Source organism: Schistocerca piceifrons, chromosome 5 (assembly GCF_021461385.2).
Source record: "Schistocerca piceifrons isolate TAMUIC-IGC-003096 chromosome 5, iqSchPice1.1, whole genome shotgun sequence".
NCBI classification, from domain to species: domain Eukaryota; kingdom Metazoa; phylum Arthropoda; class Insecta; order Orthoptera; family Acrididae; genus Schistocerca; species Schistocerca piceifrons.
In genome coordinates this window covers 178,461,449-178,480,782 of record NC_060142.1, presented here as the reverse complement: position 1 = coordinate 178,480,782, position 19,334 = coordinate 178,461,449, and the positions used below count along the sequence as shown (strand labels likewise).

Here is a 19,334-nt window from a genome sequence, read left to right as displayed (position 1 = left end):
CACTCCAGACAAATATCTTCAAAAAAGACGTCTTAAAACCAAGGTTCTTAAAATTATCTACGGAGCGAGGTGGCGCAGTGGTTGGCACACTGCACTTGCAATCGTGAGGACTAGGGTTCCAACACGCGTCCGGCCATCCAAATTTAGGTTTTCCATAATTTCCTTAAATCACTTCAGGAAAATTCCGAGACGGTTGCTTTGAAAGTGCACGGCCGATTTCCTACGACATTCTTTCCTAATCCGGTGGGACCGATGACCTCGGTGTTTGGTTCCCTGCACCAAATCAACCAACCATCAAACCAAAAGTTTTCTTTTTCACAAAAGCATTTTACGTACTCTCTACATTGACCATATAAAGTGATTTTCTTTGCCAAACAATTCGTGTGTCAAAGCCTGATCTAATTCCCTCAGCAGTGCCTGAATTAAATTTACTACCTCCAGTAACCCCCCCCCCCCTTTTTTTGCTGTTTATCTTTCACTCTCATTTGGAGACACTATCTATTCCGCTCAGTTAATCATTAAAGCCTTTTCAGTCTCTGATGGAATTACGATGAATCGAAGGAGAGAGACAACGACTTGTAGTGGGCACTGAAATAAATCAGTGTGGAAAGTTGTCTCCCTTTCCTTCGATTCGTGTTCACATAAGGCTATTAAATGAAACAAACGGCGTTCGAAAGATGGAGCACCATTACATGTGTATTTTATTTATGCACCTTGAACTTCAGTTCCTTTCCCCAGTTGCTGCTTGGTTTAGTTTGCAGTTTGTAGTACAGATGGATAGCGGGAGGAATAGTCTACAACTCTGCCTCACTCTTTTCTGAAGTACTCTTACCTTCCCATGCCTTTGAACATTCTAGTAACGGTCACCCTACATTACCTGTGCAGTATAGTAGGCGGTTGTAATTAAACTTCGGCACTTCATCCGGTGTAGACTCACATGTAGACTCATCGTATAGGTGCAAATTTGACAGGATTGCTTTTCAGACTGTGAGCTGCAGGATTTGCGTTGTTAGTGGCGTTAGTGCGTTGACCTATCTTTAGGAGCCGCTATTGGTACGGTGACGCAGGATTGGAAAACAAGTATCAGTGTGCATTGCTCTTATTGACAGTCAGCTTGGATCTAGCAAGGTGAGCAGCACTTACTCGTATAGATGTTTTATCAAAACCACAGCAATAGTGCTGCTGCTTATCATGAGTCTCGATGCATTAAAGGAATGCGGAAAAGTCCTCTTCCCACGCCGGGGTTTAAGAACATGATTCGGAACTTCGAATTACTGTCAATTTTGGAACTGCTCCTTGGAGCCGCCGACGGCCAATAGCGCCACAAATTGTTGAGGAAGGTACTGTCGCTTTGTCTGAGAATTCTGGGCACAACGTGCGATCTTCAAGCAGCGCACCGGGTGTGTCACTACACCTGAACATTCCAAGCTCCACCATTACAAATACGCATCTCAGGATCGTGAAACAGTGTCCCTAGTGCAGTTTCAAGCTGTTGTGAATGCAGATGGTTGTCACATTGAACAGTGAAACATCCTGGCAGATTAAAACTGTGTGCCGAATCGAGACTGGAACTCGGGACCTTTGCCGTTCGTGGGCAACTGCTCTACGACCTGAGCTACACAAGCACGACTTATGACCCGTCCTCGCAGCTTGAATTCCACCAGCTGTGGGGACGGGCCGTGAATCGTGCTTGGGTAGCTCAGATAGTCAGTCGGGCTTTCGCAGCCGTGGAGTGCGGATGTGCTGTTGTTTCCGCGCGCTCGCTGTTGTTTACTTTTATGCGGCCGTCAGTTACCTGCCGCTTACGTGTGGTAGAACCATGGCCAACCGTTTTAGAAAACACTCCGATTCAGCTTCTGCCACGACTACACACGACCAAAGGCCTTGGAGGCGGAACGCTTCCTACGCGACGTTGCTAAGATACCAGCTTCCGACACCTTGGGCAGTACGGTGTACTCCAAAGCCGTCAATGACGCGGTGTGCGAAAGAATACTTCGTGACCCAAACACGGAGTACGCTTTTGCCACGCCGACGGAAATGTCGGTGCGGTCACTGTCGACCACGCAGGCTTGGGATTGCGCACCATACGAGTTTTCGAATTTCCTTTGGAGTTTCCTGCCGAAGACATCGCGGCTTTCCGCCCTTATTGCACTGTATATGGCCACACTGCCAAACTTATCCCGTTCTTAATGGTGTACGACAGATCACTATCGACCCCCATCGCCACGTGCCATCTTATCTGCAAATCAGCGGGTGCCGTGCGGTAATCATATCCGACAGCCAATCCAAGACTTGTTCCGGATGTGGAAAAGAAAGCCATCGAAGAATCACCCAATGCCAGCCCCTACCGTGGCGCCTTCCACTCCGACAACGGTTTTGCCGATCACCTACGCATAGGCGCTCTCTTCTCCTCCCACAGGTCGCCGTCCGTCGGACCATGTACCGGTGACCCTTCCTGCGGCTACGGATACCACCGGGGTGGACGCGTCTCGCTCACAACCTGGCGCTACTCCGGTGCCTCTACCAGCAGCGACCACTTCTGATCCCTGCCCGACTGATGATGTGGACGCCCCTTATCGTTCCCGCGACGGCCTTCCTCCCAGACCGTCGCGACTCCCTCTCGTCTTCCGACACAAAGGGACGAACACGCAAACAACGTTCACCTAAAGGGTGCAACAGTAGGCGCCATACCGTCTCGGAACGAGACACAACACATCCCCCTGAGGCTTCAGAGGCCGTCCGGCTCGACGAGGCCTTGAAGGACCTGCACGACGACACGAATGACGACAACATGACGCCGGCTGTGGCTATGGCTGTGCTGGCCCCTACACTACTGGCTCGCCCAGTGGAACCTGAACCAACTGGACTACTCCGTTGCTACTACCGCCAAGGCGTCCTGCGCTCCTACGAACGAAGTGGAACGTAAGAACATCACAACGACAGCGCCTTCAATGCCGTAGAGTCACGACGGGACGAAGGCCGGGACCACATGCAGGGAACGGAGTTAGACGAAAGCCTAGTTAAGCCGCTGATAACACCGTTAGGTGGCGTACGGTATGACTTGCCGTTGCCTCGCATCTCTTCACCCTCCACTTATGAAGATCCCCTCCACGGCGCGGCACAACTCCAGAGTAGCGACGTTCAACACTAATACCATTAGCTGCCCCGTAAAAATTCAACTGCTGCGAGAGATGATGTGGGCATCGGGCGTCGACATCGCACTAGTACAGGAAGTACACTAGGACACACTTCCAGACGTCGTGGTATATAACACTTGTCATTCTCCTGTTGACCAACTGGGACGTGGCGTAGCCATCTACGTCCAAGAAGGCATTCCGGTGGCTGATATCACATACCTTCCATCCCCCATACACACGCCCGTCACCGTCATGAGGACGCGTATTGTCAATATTTACGCTCCGTCCGGCTCCACCCGCAGACGCGACGGGGCACACTTCCATTAGGAAGGAATCGCCCCTTGCTTCTTGGACGCTGTGACCATTACTTACTTGGGGGTGATTTTGTGTCCTGCACCCCAAAGATCAAATGCCCCACTACAGCACCTGCCAAGCAGTGCGCCTCGTCATCCGTGATCTGTTGCTCCGCGACACTTCAGAAGTTCGGCACGGCGAAGCATCTGGACATACTTACAAGACGAGTCTCCCCGCGAGCCACCTTGATAGGATTTACGTCTCTCGGGATCTCATACCTGCAGTCCAAGGTGCAGAACTTTGGCCCTTGGCCTTTCCGGACCACTGTGCCTACATCTAGAACATTTTCCTTCCGCAACAAGAGGACTGGTGCAGACGTTCACCGTGGAAGCTAAAAACCTCTCATCTTGATGATCCCGAATGTCTTCAACGTGTTACCGACACATGAGCCACCTGTGAACGTCGTCTACCTAAGTACTGCACAACCCTGACTTGGTGGCTGGAATGTGCCAAACCTGCCATTCGACGTACCTTGATTCAGTATGGCAAGGAAGTAGCTGGGTGGCGCCGGTACACTACCGACTATTTCTACGCCGTTCTCCGCGGCCTGGACGCCCAACCGCCCACCCCTTAAACCCAGAGGGAACGCAGAAAGATTAAGGGACAAATGGTAACGTTGACACTCTGTAGACTGCTGGGGGCGATGGTGCGGACCCGACATCGAGATTCAGTGGAACAAGAACATCCTATCATGCATCATTTCGTCTCCGATAGGAAACACCGACGAAAACGACCTATCACCGAGATCTACATCTGTTGCGCCCAGCAAGTCCCTGCCAGGCCGAAATCGTCAATGCCTTTGTAGACCACTACCTCACAATGTACCAGGAGGAGACTATCAAACACCGTGGTGGGGAGTTTCTGTTACCACAAGTAACTCTCGCCTTCGCCAGCGACGAAGCGGACGAGCTGATGGAGACAGTTATGCGAGACAGTGTCCACGTCGACGGATTGCCGATAGAATTGTATCGCACTTTCCTTGCGCTAATGGCATGACAGTGGACAGCGATGTTTCATGAACTGATGACGAGGGGTTCAAATGGTTCAAATGGCCTTGAGGACTATGGGACTTAACATCTGACGTCATCAGTGCCCTAGACTTAGAACTACTTAAACCTAACTAACCTAAGGACATTACACATCCATGCCCGAGGCAGGATTCGAAACTGCGACCGTAGCAGCAGCGCGGTTCCGGACTAAAGCGCCTAAAACCGCTCGGCCATAACGACCGGTGATGACGATGGGGAACACCGTACCGCCGTCCTTTGTCAGAGGAATTATTATACCCCTGCCGCCGTTGGATAAGCAGCTGCAGCAGCAAGTCGTATACTCTTAGCTCACTTATTTGTTACATAGTTTAATTCTTAATTTCTTTGCGTGTTTTTGATATTTGCATTGTTTAATTCATAAATTTCGGGCGTATTATAGTATTTGAGAGTTGTAGCATCGCGTTTTAGTACCTGAATAGTGTAAAATCGCGTAGTCTCCTTCCGCCGCCGAGCAGTGTGTCAGCAGTGCGCAAGTAGCAACATTACTGCATTTACAAGGCAATCTTGTATTTTCATAACCGTTTCAATTTTGTGTCGAATTGTTTGTGCTCTCTGTAGATTAGTTAAAAAAAAAAAAATGGCTCTGAGCACTATGGGACTCAACTGCTGAGGTCATTAGTCCCCTAGAACTTAGAACTAGTTAAACCTAACTAACCTAAGGACATCACAAACATCCATGCCCGAGGCAGGATTCGAACCTGCGACCGTAGCGGTCTTGCGGTTCCAGACTGCAGCGCCTTTAACCGCACGGCCACTTCGGCCGGCTGTAGATTAGTTCAGACGTTCCTTGCATAACAGTTTTCACAATGGATAGGGACTGCAACTGCTGTGTTCGGATGCAGGCTGAGTTGGCATCCCTTCGCTACCAGCTTCAGGCAGTGTTGGCTTCGGTCACACAGCTTGAGGCTGTTGCCAATGGGTATCACTGTGGCGGTCCGGATGGGGGTTTGTCGGGGACGGCCAGCTCGTCCCACGCATTCCCCGGTCGGACTACGACTGTGGATGTCCGGGATACTGCCCACATTGAGGCTGATCCCTCACCTGTGGTAGAGTGGGAGGTCGTCTCGAGGTGTGGCTGGGGGCGAAAGACATTCCGGATGGCTGAACGGAAGGCCTCTCCAGTTTGTCTGACGAACCGGTTTCAGGCTCTGTCTCAGGCTGATACTGATCTTCGGCCGGACATGGCTGCTTGTCCTGATCCAGAGGTTGCCCCTCAATCTGCAAGATCCGGGCGGTCGCAGAGGATGGGCTTACTGGTAGTTGGGAGCTCCAACGTCTGGCGCGTAGTGGGGCCTCTTAGGGACATGACAGCAAGAGAGGGGAAGAAAACCAATGTGCACTCCGTGTGCATACTGGGGGGAGTCATTACAGACGTGGAAAGGGTCCTTCCGGATGCCATGAAGGGTACAGGGTGCACCCATCTGCAGGTGGTCGCTCATGTCGGCACCAATGATGTGTGTCGCTATGGATCGGAGGAAATCCTCTCTGGCTTCCGGCGGCTATCTGATTTGGTGAAGACTGCCAGTCTCGCTAGCGGGATGAAAGCAGAGCTCACCATCTGCAGCATCGTCGACAGGACTAACTGCGGACCTTTAGTACAGAGCCGAGTGGAGGGTCTGAATCAGAGGCAGATTCCTCGACTTGCACCATAGGGTAGTGGGATTTCGGGTTCCGCTGGATGGGTCAGGAGTCCACTACACGCAACAAGCGGCAACACGGGTAGCAGGCGTTGTGTGGCGTGGACTGGGCGGTTTTTTAGGTTAGATGGCCTCGGGCAAGTACAGAAAGGGCAACAGCCTCAAAGGGTGCGGGGCAAAGTCAGGACATGCGGGGGCCAAGCAGCAATCGGTATTGTAATTGTAAACTGTCGAAGCTGCATTGGTAAAGTACCGGAACTTCAAGCGCTGATAGAAAGCACCGAAGCTGAAATCGTTATAGGTACAGAAAGCTGGTTGAAACCAGAAATAAATTCTGCCGAAATTTTTACAAAGGCACAGACAGTGTTTAGAAAGGTTAGATTGCAGGCAACCGGTGGTGGCGTGTTTGTCGCTGTTAGTAGTAGTTTATCCTGTAGCGAAGTAGAAGTGGATAGTTCCTGTGAATTATTATGGGTGGAGGTTACACTCAACAACCGAGCTGGGTTAATAGTTATCTCCTTTCACCGACCTCCCGACTCAGCAGCATCAGTGGCAGAACAACTGAGAGAAAATTTCGAATACATTTCACATAAATTTTCTCAGCATATTATAGTCTTAGGTGGAGATTTCAATTTACCAGATATAGACTGGGACACTCAGATGTTTAGGACGGGTGGTAGGGACAGACCATCGAGTGACATTATACTGAGTGCACTATCCGAAAATTACCTCGAGCAATTAAACAGAGAACCGACTCGTGGAGATAACATCTTGGACCTACTGATAACAAACAGACCCGAACTTTTCGACTCTGTAAGTGCAGAACGGCTGAAAGCAAGGGGAAACTACGGCCGTAATTTTTCCCGAGGGCATGCAGCTTTAATTTACGATTAAATGATGATGGCGTCCTCTTGGGTAAAATATTCCGGAGGTAAAATAGTCCCCCATTCGGATCTCCGGGCGGGGACTACTCAAGAGGGTGTCGTAATCAGGAGAAACAAAACTGGCGTTCTACGGATCGGAGCGTGGAATGTCAGATCCCTTAATCGTACAGGTATGTTAGAAAATTTAAAAAGGGAAATGGATAGGTTGAAGTCAGATATAGTGGGAATTAGTGAAGTTCGGTGGCAGGAGGTTCAAAAATGGTTCAAATGGCTCTGAGCACTATGGGACTCAACTGCTGTGGTCATCACTCCCCTAGAACTTAGAACTACTTAATCCTAACCAACCTAAGGACATCACATACACCCATGCCCGAGACAGGATTCGAACCTGCGACCGTAGCAACAGCGCGGCTCCGGACTGGAGCGCCTAGAACCGCACGGCCACCGCGGCCGGCGGTGGCAGGAGGAACAAGACTTCTGGGCAGGTGACTACAGGGTTATAAACACAAAATCAAATAAGGGTAATGCAGGAGTAGGTTTAATAATGAATAGGAAAATAGGAATGCGGGTAAGCTACTACAAACAGCATAGTGAACGCATATTGTGGCCAAGATAGATACGAAGCCCACACCTACTACAGTAGTACAAGTTTATATGCCAACGAGCTCTGCAGATGACGAAGAAATTGAAGAAATGTATGATGAAATAAAAGAAATTATTCAGATTGTGAAGGGTGAGGAAAATTTAATAGTCATGGCTGACTGGAATTCGGTAGTAGGAAAAGGGAGAGAAGGAAACGTAGTAGGTGAATATGGATTGGGGCTAAGAAATGAAAGAGGAAGCCGCCTTGTAGAATTTTGCACAGTGCATAACTTAATCATAGCTAACACTTGGTTTAAGAATCATGAATGAAGGTTGTATACATGGAAGAACCCTGGAGATACTAAAAGGTATCAGATTGTTCATATAATGGTAAGACAGAGATTTAGGAACCAGATTTTAAATTGTAAGACATTTCCAGGGGCAGATCTGGACTCTGACCACGATCTATTGGTTATGACATGTAGATTAAAACTGAAGAAACTGCAAAAATGTGGGAACTTACGGAGATGGGACCAGAGGTTGTACAGAGTTTGAGGGAGAGCATAAGGGCACAATTGACAGTAATGGGGGAAAGAAATACAGTAGAAGAAGAATGGGTAGCTTTGAGGGATGAAATAGTGAAGGCAGCAGAGGATCAAGAAGGTAAAGAGACGAGGGCTAGTAGAAATCCTTGGGTAACAGAAGAAATATTGAATTTAATTGATGAAAGGAGAAAATATAAAAATGCTGTAAATGAAACAGGCAAAAAGGAATAGAAACGTCTCAAAAATGAGATCGACAGGAAGTGCAAAATGGCTAAGCAGGGATGACTAGAGGACAAATGTAAGGATGTAGAGGCTAATCTCACTAGGGGTAAGATAGATGCTGCCTACAGGAAATTTAAAGAAACCTTTGGAGATAAGAGAACCACTTGCATGAACACCAAGAGCTCAGATGGAAACCCAGTTCTAAGCAAAGAAGCGAAAGCAGAAAGGTGGAAGGAGTATATAGAAAGTCTATACAAGGGCGATGTACTTGAGGACAATATTATGGAAATGGAACAGGATGTAGATGAAGATGAAATGGGAGATACGATACTGCGTGAACAGTTTGACAGAGCACTGAGAGACCTGAGTCGAAACAAGGCCCCCGGAGTAGACAACATTCCATTGGAACTACTGACGGCCATGGGAGAGCCAGTCCTGACAAAACTCTATCATCTGGTGAGCAAGATGTATGAGACAGGCGAAATACTCTCAGACTTTAAGAAGAATATAATAATTCCAATCCCAAAGAAAGCAGATGTTGACAGATGTGAAAATTACCGAACAATCAGTTTAATAAGCCACAGCTGCAAAATACTAACACGAATGAAAAAACTAGTAGAAGCCGACCTCGGGGAAGATCAGTTTGGATTCCGTAGAAATACTGGAACACGTGAGGCAATACTGACCTTACGACTTATCTTAGAAGAAAGATTAAGGAAAGGCAAACCTACATTTCTAGCATATGTAAACTTAGAGATAGCTTTTGACAATGTTGACTGGAATACTCTCTTTCAAATTCTAAAGGTGGCAGGGGTAAAATACAGGGAGCGAAAGGGAATTTACAATTTGTACAGAAACCAGATAGCAGTTATAAGAGTCGAGGGACATGAAAGGGAAGCAGTTGTTAGGAAGGGAGTAATACAGGGTTGTAGCCTCTCCCCGATGTTATTCAATCTGTATATTGAGCAAGCAGTAAAGGAAACAAAAGAAAAATTTTTAGTAGGTATTAAAATCCATGGAGAAGAAATAAAAACTTTGAGGTTTGCCGATGACATTATAATTCTGTCAGAGACAGCAAAGGACTTGGAAGAGCAGTTGAATGGAATGGACAGTGTCTTGAAAGGAGGATATAAGATGAACATCAACAAAAGCAAAACAAGGATAATGGAATGTAGTCTAATTAAGTCGGGTGATGCTGAGGGAATTAGATTAGGAAATGAGGCACTTAAAGTAGTAAAGGAGTTTTGCTATTTGGGGAGCAAAATAACTGATGATGGTCGAAGTAGAGAGGATATAAAATGTAGGCTGGCAATGGCAAGGAAAGCGTTTCTGAAGAAGAGAAATTTGTTAACATCGAGTATAGATTTAAGTGTCAGGAAGTCATTTCTTAAAGTATTTGTATGGAGTGTAGCCATGTATGGAAGTGAAACATGGACGATAAATAGTTTGGACAAGAAGAGAATAGAAGCTTTCGAAATGTGGTGCTACAGAAGAATGCTGAAGATTAGATGGGTAGAGCACATAACTAATGAGGAAGTATTGAATAGGAATGGGGAGAAGAGAAGATTGTGGCACAACTAGACCAGAAGACGGGACCGGTTGGTAGGACATGTTCTGAGGCATCAAGGGATCACCAATTTCGTATTAGAGGGCAGCGTGGAGGGTAAAAATCGTAGTGGGAGACCAAGAGATGAATACACTAAGCAGATTTAGAAGGATGTAGGTTGCAGTTGGTACTGGGAGATGAAGAAGCTTGCACGGGATAGAGTAGCATGGAGAGCTGCATCAAACCAGTCTCAAGACTGAAGACCACAACAACAACAACAACAAGTGCAGAACAGGGAATCAGTGATCATAAGGCCGTTGCAGCATCCCTGAATATGGAAGTTAATAGGAATATAAAAAAGGGAGGAAGGTTTATCTGTATAGCAAGAGTAATAGAAGGCAGATTTCAGACTACCTAACAGATCAAAACGAAAATTTCTGTTCCGACACTGACAATGTTGAGTGTTTATGCAAAAGGTCCAAGGCAGTCGTAAAATGCGTTTTAGACAGGCACGTGCCGAGTAAAACTGTGAGGGACGGGAAAAACCTACCGTGGTTCAACAACAAAGTTAGGAAACTACTGCGAAAGCACAGGGAGCTTCACTCCAAGTGTAAACGCAGCCAAAACCCCTCAGACAAACAGAAGCTAAACGATGTCAAAGTAGGCGTAAGGAGGGCTATGCGTGAAGCGTTCAGTGAATTCGAAACTAAAATTCTATGTACCGACTTGACAGAAAATCCTAGGAAGTTCTGGTCTTATGTTAAATCAGTAAGTGGCTCGAAACAACATATCCAGACACTCCGGGATGATGATGGCATTGAGACAGAAGTTGACACGCGTAAAGCTGAAATACTAAACACCTTTTTCCAAAGCTGTTTCACAGAGGAAGACCGCACAGCAGTTCCTTCTCTAACTCCTCGCACAATCGCTGACATCGCTGACATCGAAATAAGTGCCCAAGGAATAGAAAAGCAACTGGAATCACTCAACAGAGGAAAGTCCACTGGACCTGACGGGATACCAATTCGATTCTACACAGAGTACGCGAAAGAACTTGCCCCCCTTCTAACAGCCGTGTACCGCAAGTCTCTAGAGGAACGGAAGGTTCCAAATGATTGGAAAAGAGCACAGGTAGTCCCAGTCTTCAAGAAGGGTCGTTGAGCAGATGCGCAAAATTATAGACCTATATCTCTGACGTCGATCTATTGTAGAATTTTAGAACATGTTTTACGCTCGTGTATCATGTCGTTTTGGGAAACCCAGAATCTACTCTGTAGGAATCAACATGAATTCCGGAAACAGCGATCGTGTGAGACCCAACTCGCTTTATTTGTTCATGAGACCCAGAAAACATTAGATAAAGGCTCCCAAGTAGATGCTATTTTCCTTGACTTTCGGAAGGCGTTCGATAAAGTTCCGCACTGTCGCCTGATAAACAAAGTAAGAGCCTACGGAATATCAGACCAGCTGTGTGACTGGATTGAAGAGTTTTTAGCAGACAGAACACAGCATGCTGTTATCAATGGAGAGACGTCTACAGACGTTAAAGTAACCTCTGGCGTGCCACAGGGGAGTGTTATGGGACCACTGATTTTCACAATAAGTTACATGCGGCTTTTCGCGGATAATGCTGTAGTATACAGAGAAGTTGAAGCATTAGAAAATTGTAGCGAAATGCAGGAAGATCTGCAGCGGATGGGCACTTGGTGCAGGGAGTGGCAACTGCCCTTAACATAGACAAATGTAATGTATTGCGAATACATAGAAAGAAGGATCCTTTATTGTATGATTATATGATAGCGGAACAAACACTGGTAGCAGTTACTTCTGTAAAATATCTGGGAGTATGCGTGCGGAACGATTTGAAGTGGAATGATCATATAACATTAATTGTTGGTAAGGCAGGTACCAGGTTGAGATTCATTGAGAGAGTCCTTAGAAAATGTAGTCCATCAACAAAGGAAGTGGCTTACAAAACACTCGTTCGACCTAAACTTGAGTATTGCTCATCAGTGTGGGATCCGTACCAGATCGGGTTGACGGAGGAGATAGAGAAGATCCATAGAAGAGCGGCGCGTTTCGTCAGAGGGATATTTGGTATCCGTGATAGCGTTACGGAGATGTTTAGCAAACTCAAGTGGCAGACTCTGCAAGAGAGGCGCTCTACATCGCGGTGTAGCTTGCTCGCCAGGTTTCGAGAGGCTGCGTTTCTGGATGAGGTATCGAATATATTGCTTCCCCCTACTTATACCTCCCGAGGAGATCACGAATGTAAAATTAGAGAGATTCGAGCGCGCACGGAGGCTTTCAGACAGTCGTTCTTCCCGCGAACCATACGCGACTGGAACAGAAAAGGTAGGTAATGACAGTGGCACGTAAAGTGCCCTCCGCCACACACCGTTGGGTGGCTTGCGAAGTATAAATATAGATGTAGATGTAGATCCATAAACTGTCACCGGCAGTGACGACCGCACGTTACCGTCCGCTGACAGCTTAACGCAGACTATAAAAAATTTACATGACTCCTGGCGACGCGATGCTGCAAGATCCTGCCTAGCATTCTATCCCCGGAACACACAACTCCGGGTGGTTCAGTTAATATACAGACGGGCAGAGGAGAATGTCGTGATTTAACTGCACTGGCAGTGGCGTGCAGACTCCGCGCCGCGGTAATTCCCATTGATTTTGACAGCGCATTCTACAAGGTGCAGGATCTTTTTCTGTTCTCAATAATGAGCCAAACCGGTTATACACCCGCCTTTATCGATGTCATACGGCGCCTGTACGGCGCCGCCGAATCGTTGATTCAGGTAAATAGCCGTGTGACGGGACCAGTGACGATCCTACGTTCCATAAGGCGACCCTACTCCTTGCCATAAACCTGGAGCCACTCATCCGGAGCCCAACGAGCCACCTTTCTGGTCTCACTTCACGACAGCACAGTTTTCGGTGTAGTGCGTATGCGGACGACCTCCTCCTCTTGATCCACTCACGGAATGAAACACAAACGGTGCTTGATTTGATTTCAACGTACGGAGCTACAGCGGTCAATAACGTGAATGTGGATAAATCCAAGGCGATGTCCATTGGAGACGGTTTCTCATGCGACGACTAAGCATCCCTTCCGTGTGTACAGAAACTACGATCCTTGGTATAATTTTCACCTCCACCGTGCGCCGCTCCGCTGCCATCAGTATTCGGTGTGCACTCCAACTTTTCCGCAAGGCTGTGCAACAAAATCTCCTCCGCCGACTAGATTCTTTACAAAGTGTCCAATACCTCAATCAACATGTGGCGTCCAGAATGGTCCACCAACGCACAGATCCTGCCGCTGCCATCAACTATAGGACGCAGCCTCTAGGCTGCTATCGGATACTTTCTTACGACCGGTATGCTCTTTAATGTCCGTTACGAAACGTTCACGCTCTCCTCGCGAGCGTGAGGCATCGGCCTTGTCAATATGCGACACCTGGCGGCGTGCATGTACATATCCACCATGCACAAACAGTGGAACGGGGGCCCCTCCCTCATGTGCAGCTTGCTGCAAATTCTTATGCCCGCGACCATAACTCCACCTGTACCAGTCGGACGTGTCAAGCGCCAATTGACGCACATTTCTGATTTCATCGTCGACTTCAGATATGCTCACACACACTTAGGGAACAAGCGTTCTCCTCGACCTAAAGATTTTTATACCCCACTGCTTCGTTGCATATCCAGCAACGACATCGGACAACCATCACGCGGTGGCCCACGGTTTGGCGTCATATCCACCAGCTTTTTCTTCCCTCCAATGTCCGGGCAATATGGTAGCACGTCGCATGTCGAAAATACGCAACAAATCATCGTCTTCACGCCATCGGACTAACGGACTCTCAGCTTTGTTCAATTTGCCACCTCATGGATGACGATGTCCACCAAATGACTTGTTCTGCCATCATTGACGTCTGCAAACTTGGACGACAGTTCGTTGCCTGTTACCTCTGCGTTCCGCCGAATTCGATTGATCCACGGACTTTCATCCATCCTGAGGATACTTATTCCTCCGCCACCAAAATCATGCGATTGTATGGGTCAAGAGGTGGACGAACACCTACATGTACAATGATAGCGACATATCACGCATTGACTTATTGACTTCTGGCAGTATTTACAAACTGCCCACAGTGAAGTCGAGCACCGACTGGTCTACCGCGCCTTCTTTGGCAATTACCTACACGCGATCTTTTTTATATCCCCCCCCCCCCCCCGCTCAGCTGGATGGTGCCCCACGCGGACGACACCCCCCCCCCGCCCCCCGCTGACATCTCAGACTCTCCACTCTACTGTCTATATCGTAACTCACAGTGGAGCAGGTGCATTTATAAGGGCCTTCTTTCCTTTATGCACTATACCAGAGGACACTGGTTATTCCCCCAACTCTATTGTTCCCTCCTCTTTGACTTCTACCCTTCTTTCGGGCGCTTCTTGTCGGTAGTGGTGCCGGGGACACAGTGGTCAAGCCTCGGGTTTCGACCCCTGCCTGCCCTGTCTCCACCAGCTCATAACTGATCACTCTACTCTTCACGAAAAGAAAAAAAAGAGATGGAAGAGCACTTGTCCACGAAAGGCAAAGGTCCCGAGTCCGAATCTCGGTCCGGCACACGATTTTAATCTGGTGGGAAGTTTCATATCAGAGCACACTCGTCTGTAGAGTGAAAATTTTATTCTGGAAACATTGAGCAGTGTTCGTAACGTGTAATGTAAACAGGGTACGCAATTAACAAATGTTACCTTATCACATGGACATCAATATGTGTTTCTTTCAATGGTCTATTCTTTATTTCTCTTTGGCCTGTCTCTTCATATATTTCCACAAACGTGTATTGTCAAGAGGTACTCGTTTTTCATGAGGGCGAAATCATCAGCCAGCGACACTTTCCTGAGCTTTCTTTAAACCCATACGCTACAGTTCCGTTAGATTTTTAATAGCATCCTTTAACACTGAAAAGAAGACAAATTTACATTAGCCAAGTCTATGTATGACTTGACGAATTCGAGTGAAAAATGGAGAGTGTGATTGCAATTTTTAATGATGTAATATTTTAGGCCGTTATTGTATTAACTGCTTTAATTACAGCCGTCTCGGACTGTTTTACCGAGGGTGCTGATAATCTCACTGCTGAGCGTTTTAGATGCATAAAACGCCCGCACACACACACACACACACACACACACACACACACAAAGAGTGAGATGGAAAAAGAGAGGCCGGCCGCGGTGGCCGAGCGGTTCAAGGCGCTTCAGTCCGGAACCACGTGACTGGTACGGTCGCAGGTTCGAATCCTGCATCGGGCATGGATGTGTGTGATTTCCTCAGGTTAGTTAGGTTTAAGTAGTTCTACGTTCTAGGGGACTGATGACCTTCGATGTTAAGTCCCGTAGTGGTCAGAGCCATTTGAACCATTTGAAACAGAGAGACAGGAAAATATCTCAGATTGTCGACTTAATTTGTTGTGAGCTATGGGACCACATTTTCTTTTGCTCAGACGATTTTGGAGCTGTGCTGATCTATCAGTAAAAGAAATTATTTACTCTGCATTCACGAGGTATGTGTTGAAATTATGTCAGTTTTACGGACATTCGCTCCGACGCAAGAGAACAAAACGCATTCGCTGTCCAACCCATGGTGGCACAATATATCAGCCATTTTGGAACAGATCCAGATAGGAATGGAGATCTAAAAACAGATCTTTCAGATATTCCCTACTGCAGTAAACATCGCCAATCCCATCTTTTTCATACCGATGTACGACCACTTTCTCTTAGCATTTACAGTAAATGAAAATATACGGTATTCCTCATTTTATTTGGTGTTTTTATATTCTGAATGTAAATGTGCATTCAAAATTTAATATTTTTTCGCCAAGAGTGTTCGTTTTCTTATTCATTTCCTTTTCCAAGTAAGTGTGGGTTTCTTCAGCATCTAACAGCGATTCAGATTCCCCCATCCATCCCAACCAGAGTATCACAGAGTGTTCGCAAGATAACTTCCTCCTCTTTATCGAAATGTCCTTCGAGAAAAACTTCCATCAACACAATGCTAGCTGTCAAAGCCAAATTTTGAGTTCACGGCAGTATTAATGAGCGCATGGTAGGCAGCTGGGTTGAATTTAGCTACCTTAAATAAGGTTATATGCTTAATTTTTTTTATTTATTTATTTATTTTTTTCTTAGGTCATCAGGCTACTGACTGGTTAGATGCGGCCCGTCACGAATTCCTTTCCTGTGCTAACCTCTTCATCAGAGTAGCACTTGCAACCTACGTCCTCAATTATTTGCTTGACGTATTCCAATCTCTGTCTTCCTCTACAGTTTTTGCCCTCTACAGCTCCCTCTAGTACCATGGAAGTCATTTCCTCATGTCTTAGCAGATGTCCTAGCATCCTGTCCCTTCTCCTTATCAGTGTTTTCCACATAGTCCTTTCCTCTCCGATTCTGCGTAGAACCTCCTCATTCCTTACCTTACCAGTCCACCTAATTTTCAACATTCGTCTATAGCACCACATCTCAAATGCTTCGATTCTCTTCTGTTCCGGTTTTCCCACAGTCCATGTTTCACTACCATACAATGCTGTACTCCAGACGTACATCCTCAGAAATTTCTTCCCCAAATTAAGGACGGTATTTGATATTAGTAGACTTCTCTTGGCCAGAAATGCCTTTTTTGCCATAGCGAGTCTGCTTTTGATGTCCTCCTTGCTCCGTCCGTCATTGGTTATTTTACTGCCTAGGTAGCAGAATCCCTTAACTTCATTGACCTGAACTTCATTGACCATCAATCCTGATGTTAAGTTTCTCGCTGTTCTCATTTTTACTACTTCTCAATACCTTCGTCTTTCTCCGATTTACTCTCAAACCATACTGTGTACTCATTAGACTGTTCATTTCGTTCAGCAGATCATTTAATTCTTCTTCACTTTCACTCAGGATAGCAATGTCATCAGCGAATCGTATCATTGATATCCTTTCACCTTGTATTTTAATTACACTCCTGAACCTTTCCTTTATTTCCATCATTGCTTCCTTGATGTACAGATTGAAGAGTAGGGGTGAAAGGCTACAGCCTTGTCTTACACCCGTCTTAATACGAGCACTTCGTTCTTGATCGTCCACTCTTATTATTCCCTCTTGGTTGTTGTACATATTGTATATGACCCGTCTCTCCCTATAGCGTACTCCTACTTTTTTCAGAATCTCGAACAGCTTCCACCATTTTATATTGTCGAACGCTTTTTCCAGGTCGGCAAATCCTATGAAAGTGTCTTGATTTTTCTTTAGCCTTGCTTCCATTATTAGCCGTAACGTCAGAATTGCCTCTCTCGTCCCTTTACTTTTCCTAAAGCCAAACTGATCGTCACCTAGCGCATTCTCAATTTTCTTTTCCATTCTTCTGTATATTATTCTTGTAAGTAGCTTCGATGCATGAGCTGTTAAGCTGATTGTGCGGTAATTCTCGCACTTGTCAGCTCTTGCCGTCTTCGGAATTGTGTGGATGGTGCTCTTCAGAAAGTCAGATGGTATGTCGCCAGACTCATATAATCTACACACCAACGTGAATAGTCGTTTTGTTGCCACTTCCCCCAATGGTTTTAGAAATTCTGATGGAATGTTATCTATCCCTTCTGCCATATTTGACCGTAAGTCCTTCAAAGCTCTTTTAAATTCCGATTCTAATACTGGATCCCCTATCTCTTCTAAATGGACTCCTGTTTCTTCTTCTATCACATCAGACAAATCTTCACCCTCATAGAGGCTTTCAATGTATTCTTTCCGCCTATCTGCTCTCTCCTTTGCATTTAACAGTGGAATTCCCGTTGCACTCTTAATGTTACCACCGTTACTTTTAACGTCACCAAAGGTTGTTTTGACTTTCCTGTATGTTGAGTCTGTCCTTCCGACAATCATATCTTTTTCGATGTTTTCACATTTTTCTGCTGCCATTTCGTCTTAGCTTCCCTGCACTTCCTATTTATTTCATTCCTCAGCGACTTGTATTTCTGTATTCCTGATTTTCCCGGAACATGTTTGTACTTCCTCCTTTCATCAATCAGCTGAAGTATTTCTTCTGTTACTCGTGGTTTCTTCGCAGCTACCTTCTTTGTACCTATGTTTTCCTTCCCCACTTCTGTGATGGCCCTTTTTAGAGATGTCCATTCCTCTTCAACTGTACTGCCTACTGCGCTATTCCTTACTGCTGTATCTATAGCGTTAGAGAACTTAAAACGTATCTCGTCATTCCTTAGCACTTCCGTATCCCACTTTTTTGCGTATTGATTGTTCCTGACTAGTGTCTTGAACTTCAGCCTACTCTTCATCACTACTATATTGTGATCTGAGTCTATATCAGCTCCCGGGTACGCCGTACAATCCAGTATCTGATTTCGGAATCTCTGTCTGACCATGATGTAATCTGAAATCTTCCCGTATCTCCCGGCCTTTTCCAAGTATACCTCCTCCTCTTGTGATTCTTGAACAGGGTATTCGCTATTACTAGCTGAAACTTGTTACAGAACTCAATTAGTCTTTCTCCTCTTTCATTCCTCGTCCAAAACCCATATTCTCCTGTAACCTTTTCTTCTACTCCTTCCCCTACAACATCATTCCAGTCGCCCATGAACTATCGTTGTCGGTGTTGGTCTGCTGTCGATTCTGATTAGAACAACCCGGTCACTGAACTGTTCACAGTAACACACCCTCTGCCCTACCTTCCTATTCATAACGAATCCTACACCTGTTATACCATTTTCTGCTGCTGTTGATATTACCCGATACTCATCTGACTAGAAATCCTAATCCTAATCTTCCTTCCACTTCACTTCACTGACCCCTACTATATCTAGATTGAGCCTTTGCATTTCCCTTTTCAGATTTTCTAGTTTCCCTACCACGTAGATTATTCAATCATTTTCTCATGGTAACCTCCCCCTTGGCAGTCCCCTCCCGGAGATCCGAATGGGGGACTATTCCGGAATCTTTTGCCAATGGAGAGATCATCATGACACTCTTCAATTACAGGCCACATGTCCTGTGGATACACGTTACGTGTCTTTAATGCAGTGGTTTCCATTACCTTCTGCATCCTCATGTCGTAGATCATTGCTGATTCTTTCGCCTTTAGGGGCAGTTTCCCACCCCTAGGACAAGAGAGTGCCCTGAACCTCTATCCGCTCCTCCGCCCTCTTTGACAAGGCCGTTGGCAGAATGAGGCTGACTTCTTATGCCGAAAGTCTTCGGCCGCCAATGCTGATTAGTTATCAAAATTTAGGCAGTGGCGGGGATCGAACTCGGGACCGAAGACGTTTTGATTATTAATCAAAGACTTTTTTTTTTTTAAAT

At 46.3% G+C, this 19,334-nt stretch overlaps 1 protein-coding gene across 1 annotated transcript in view; it reads left to right on the top strand.

Annotated features, from left to right (window-relative positions):
- The first annotated feature begins 2,560 nt into the window (after window positions 1-2,560).
- LOC124798868 (trypsin alpha-like) overlaps window positions 2,561-19,334 on the top strand; it is a 35,115-nt gene continuing 18,341 nt past the window's right edge. The window contains exon 1 of the mRNA XM_047262401.1: window positions 2,561-2,922. Coding sequence (XP_047118357.1) covers window positions 2,561-2,922 — 362 coding nt within the window. The remainder of the gene's footprint in view (window positions 2,923-19,334) is intronic.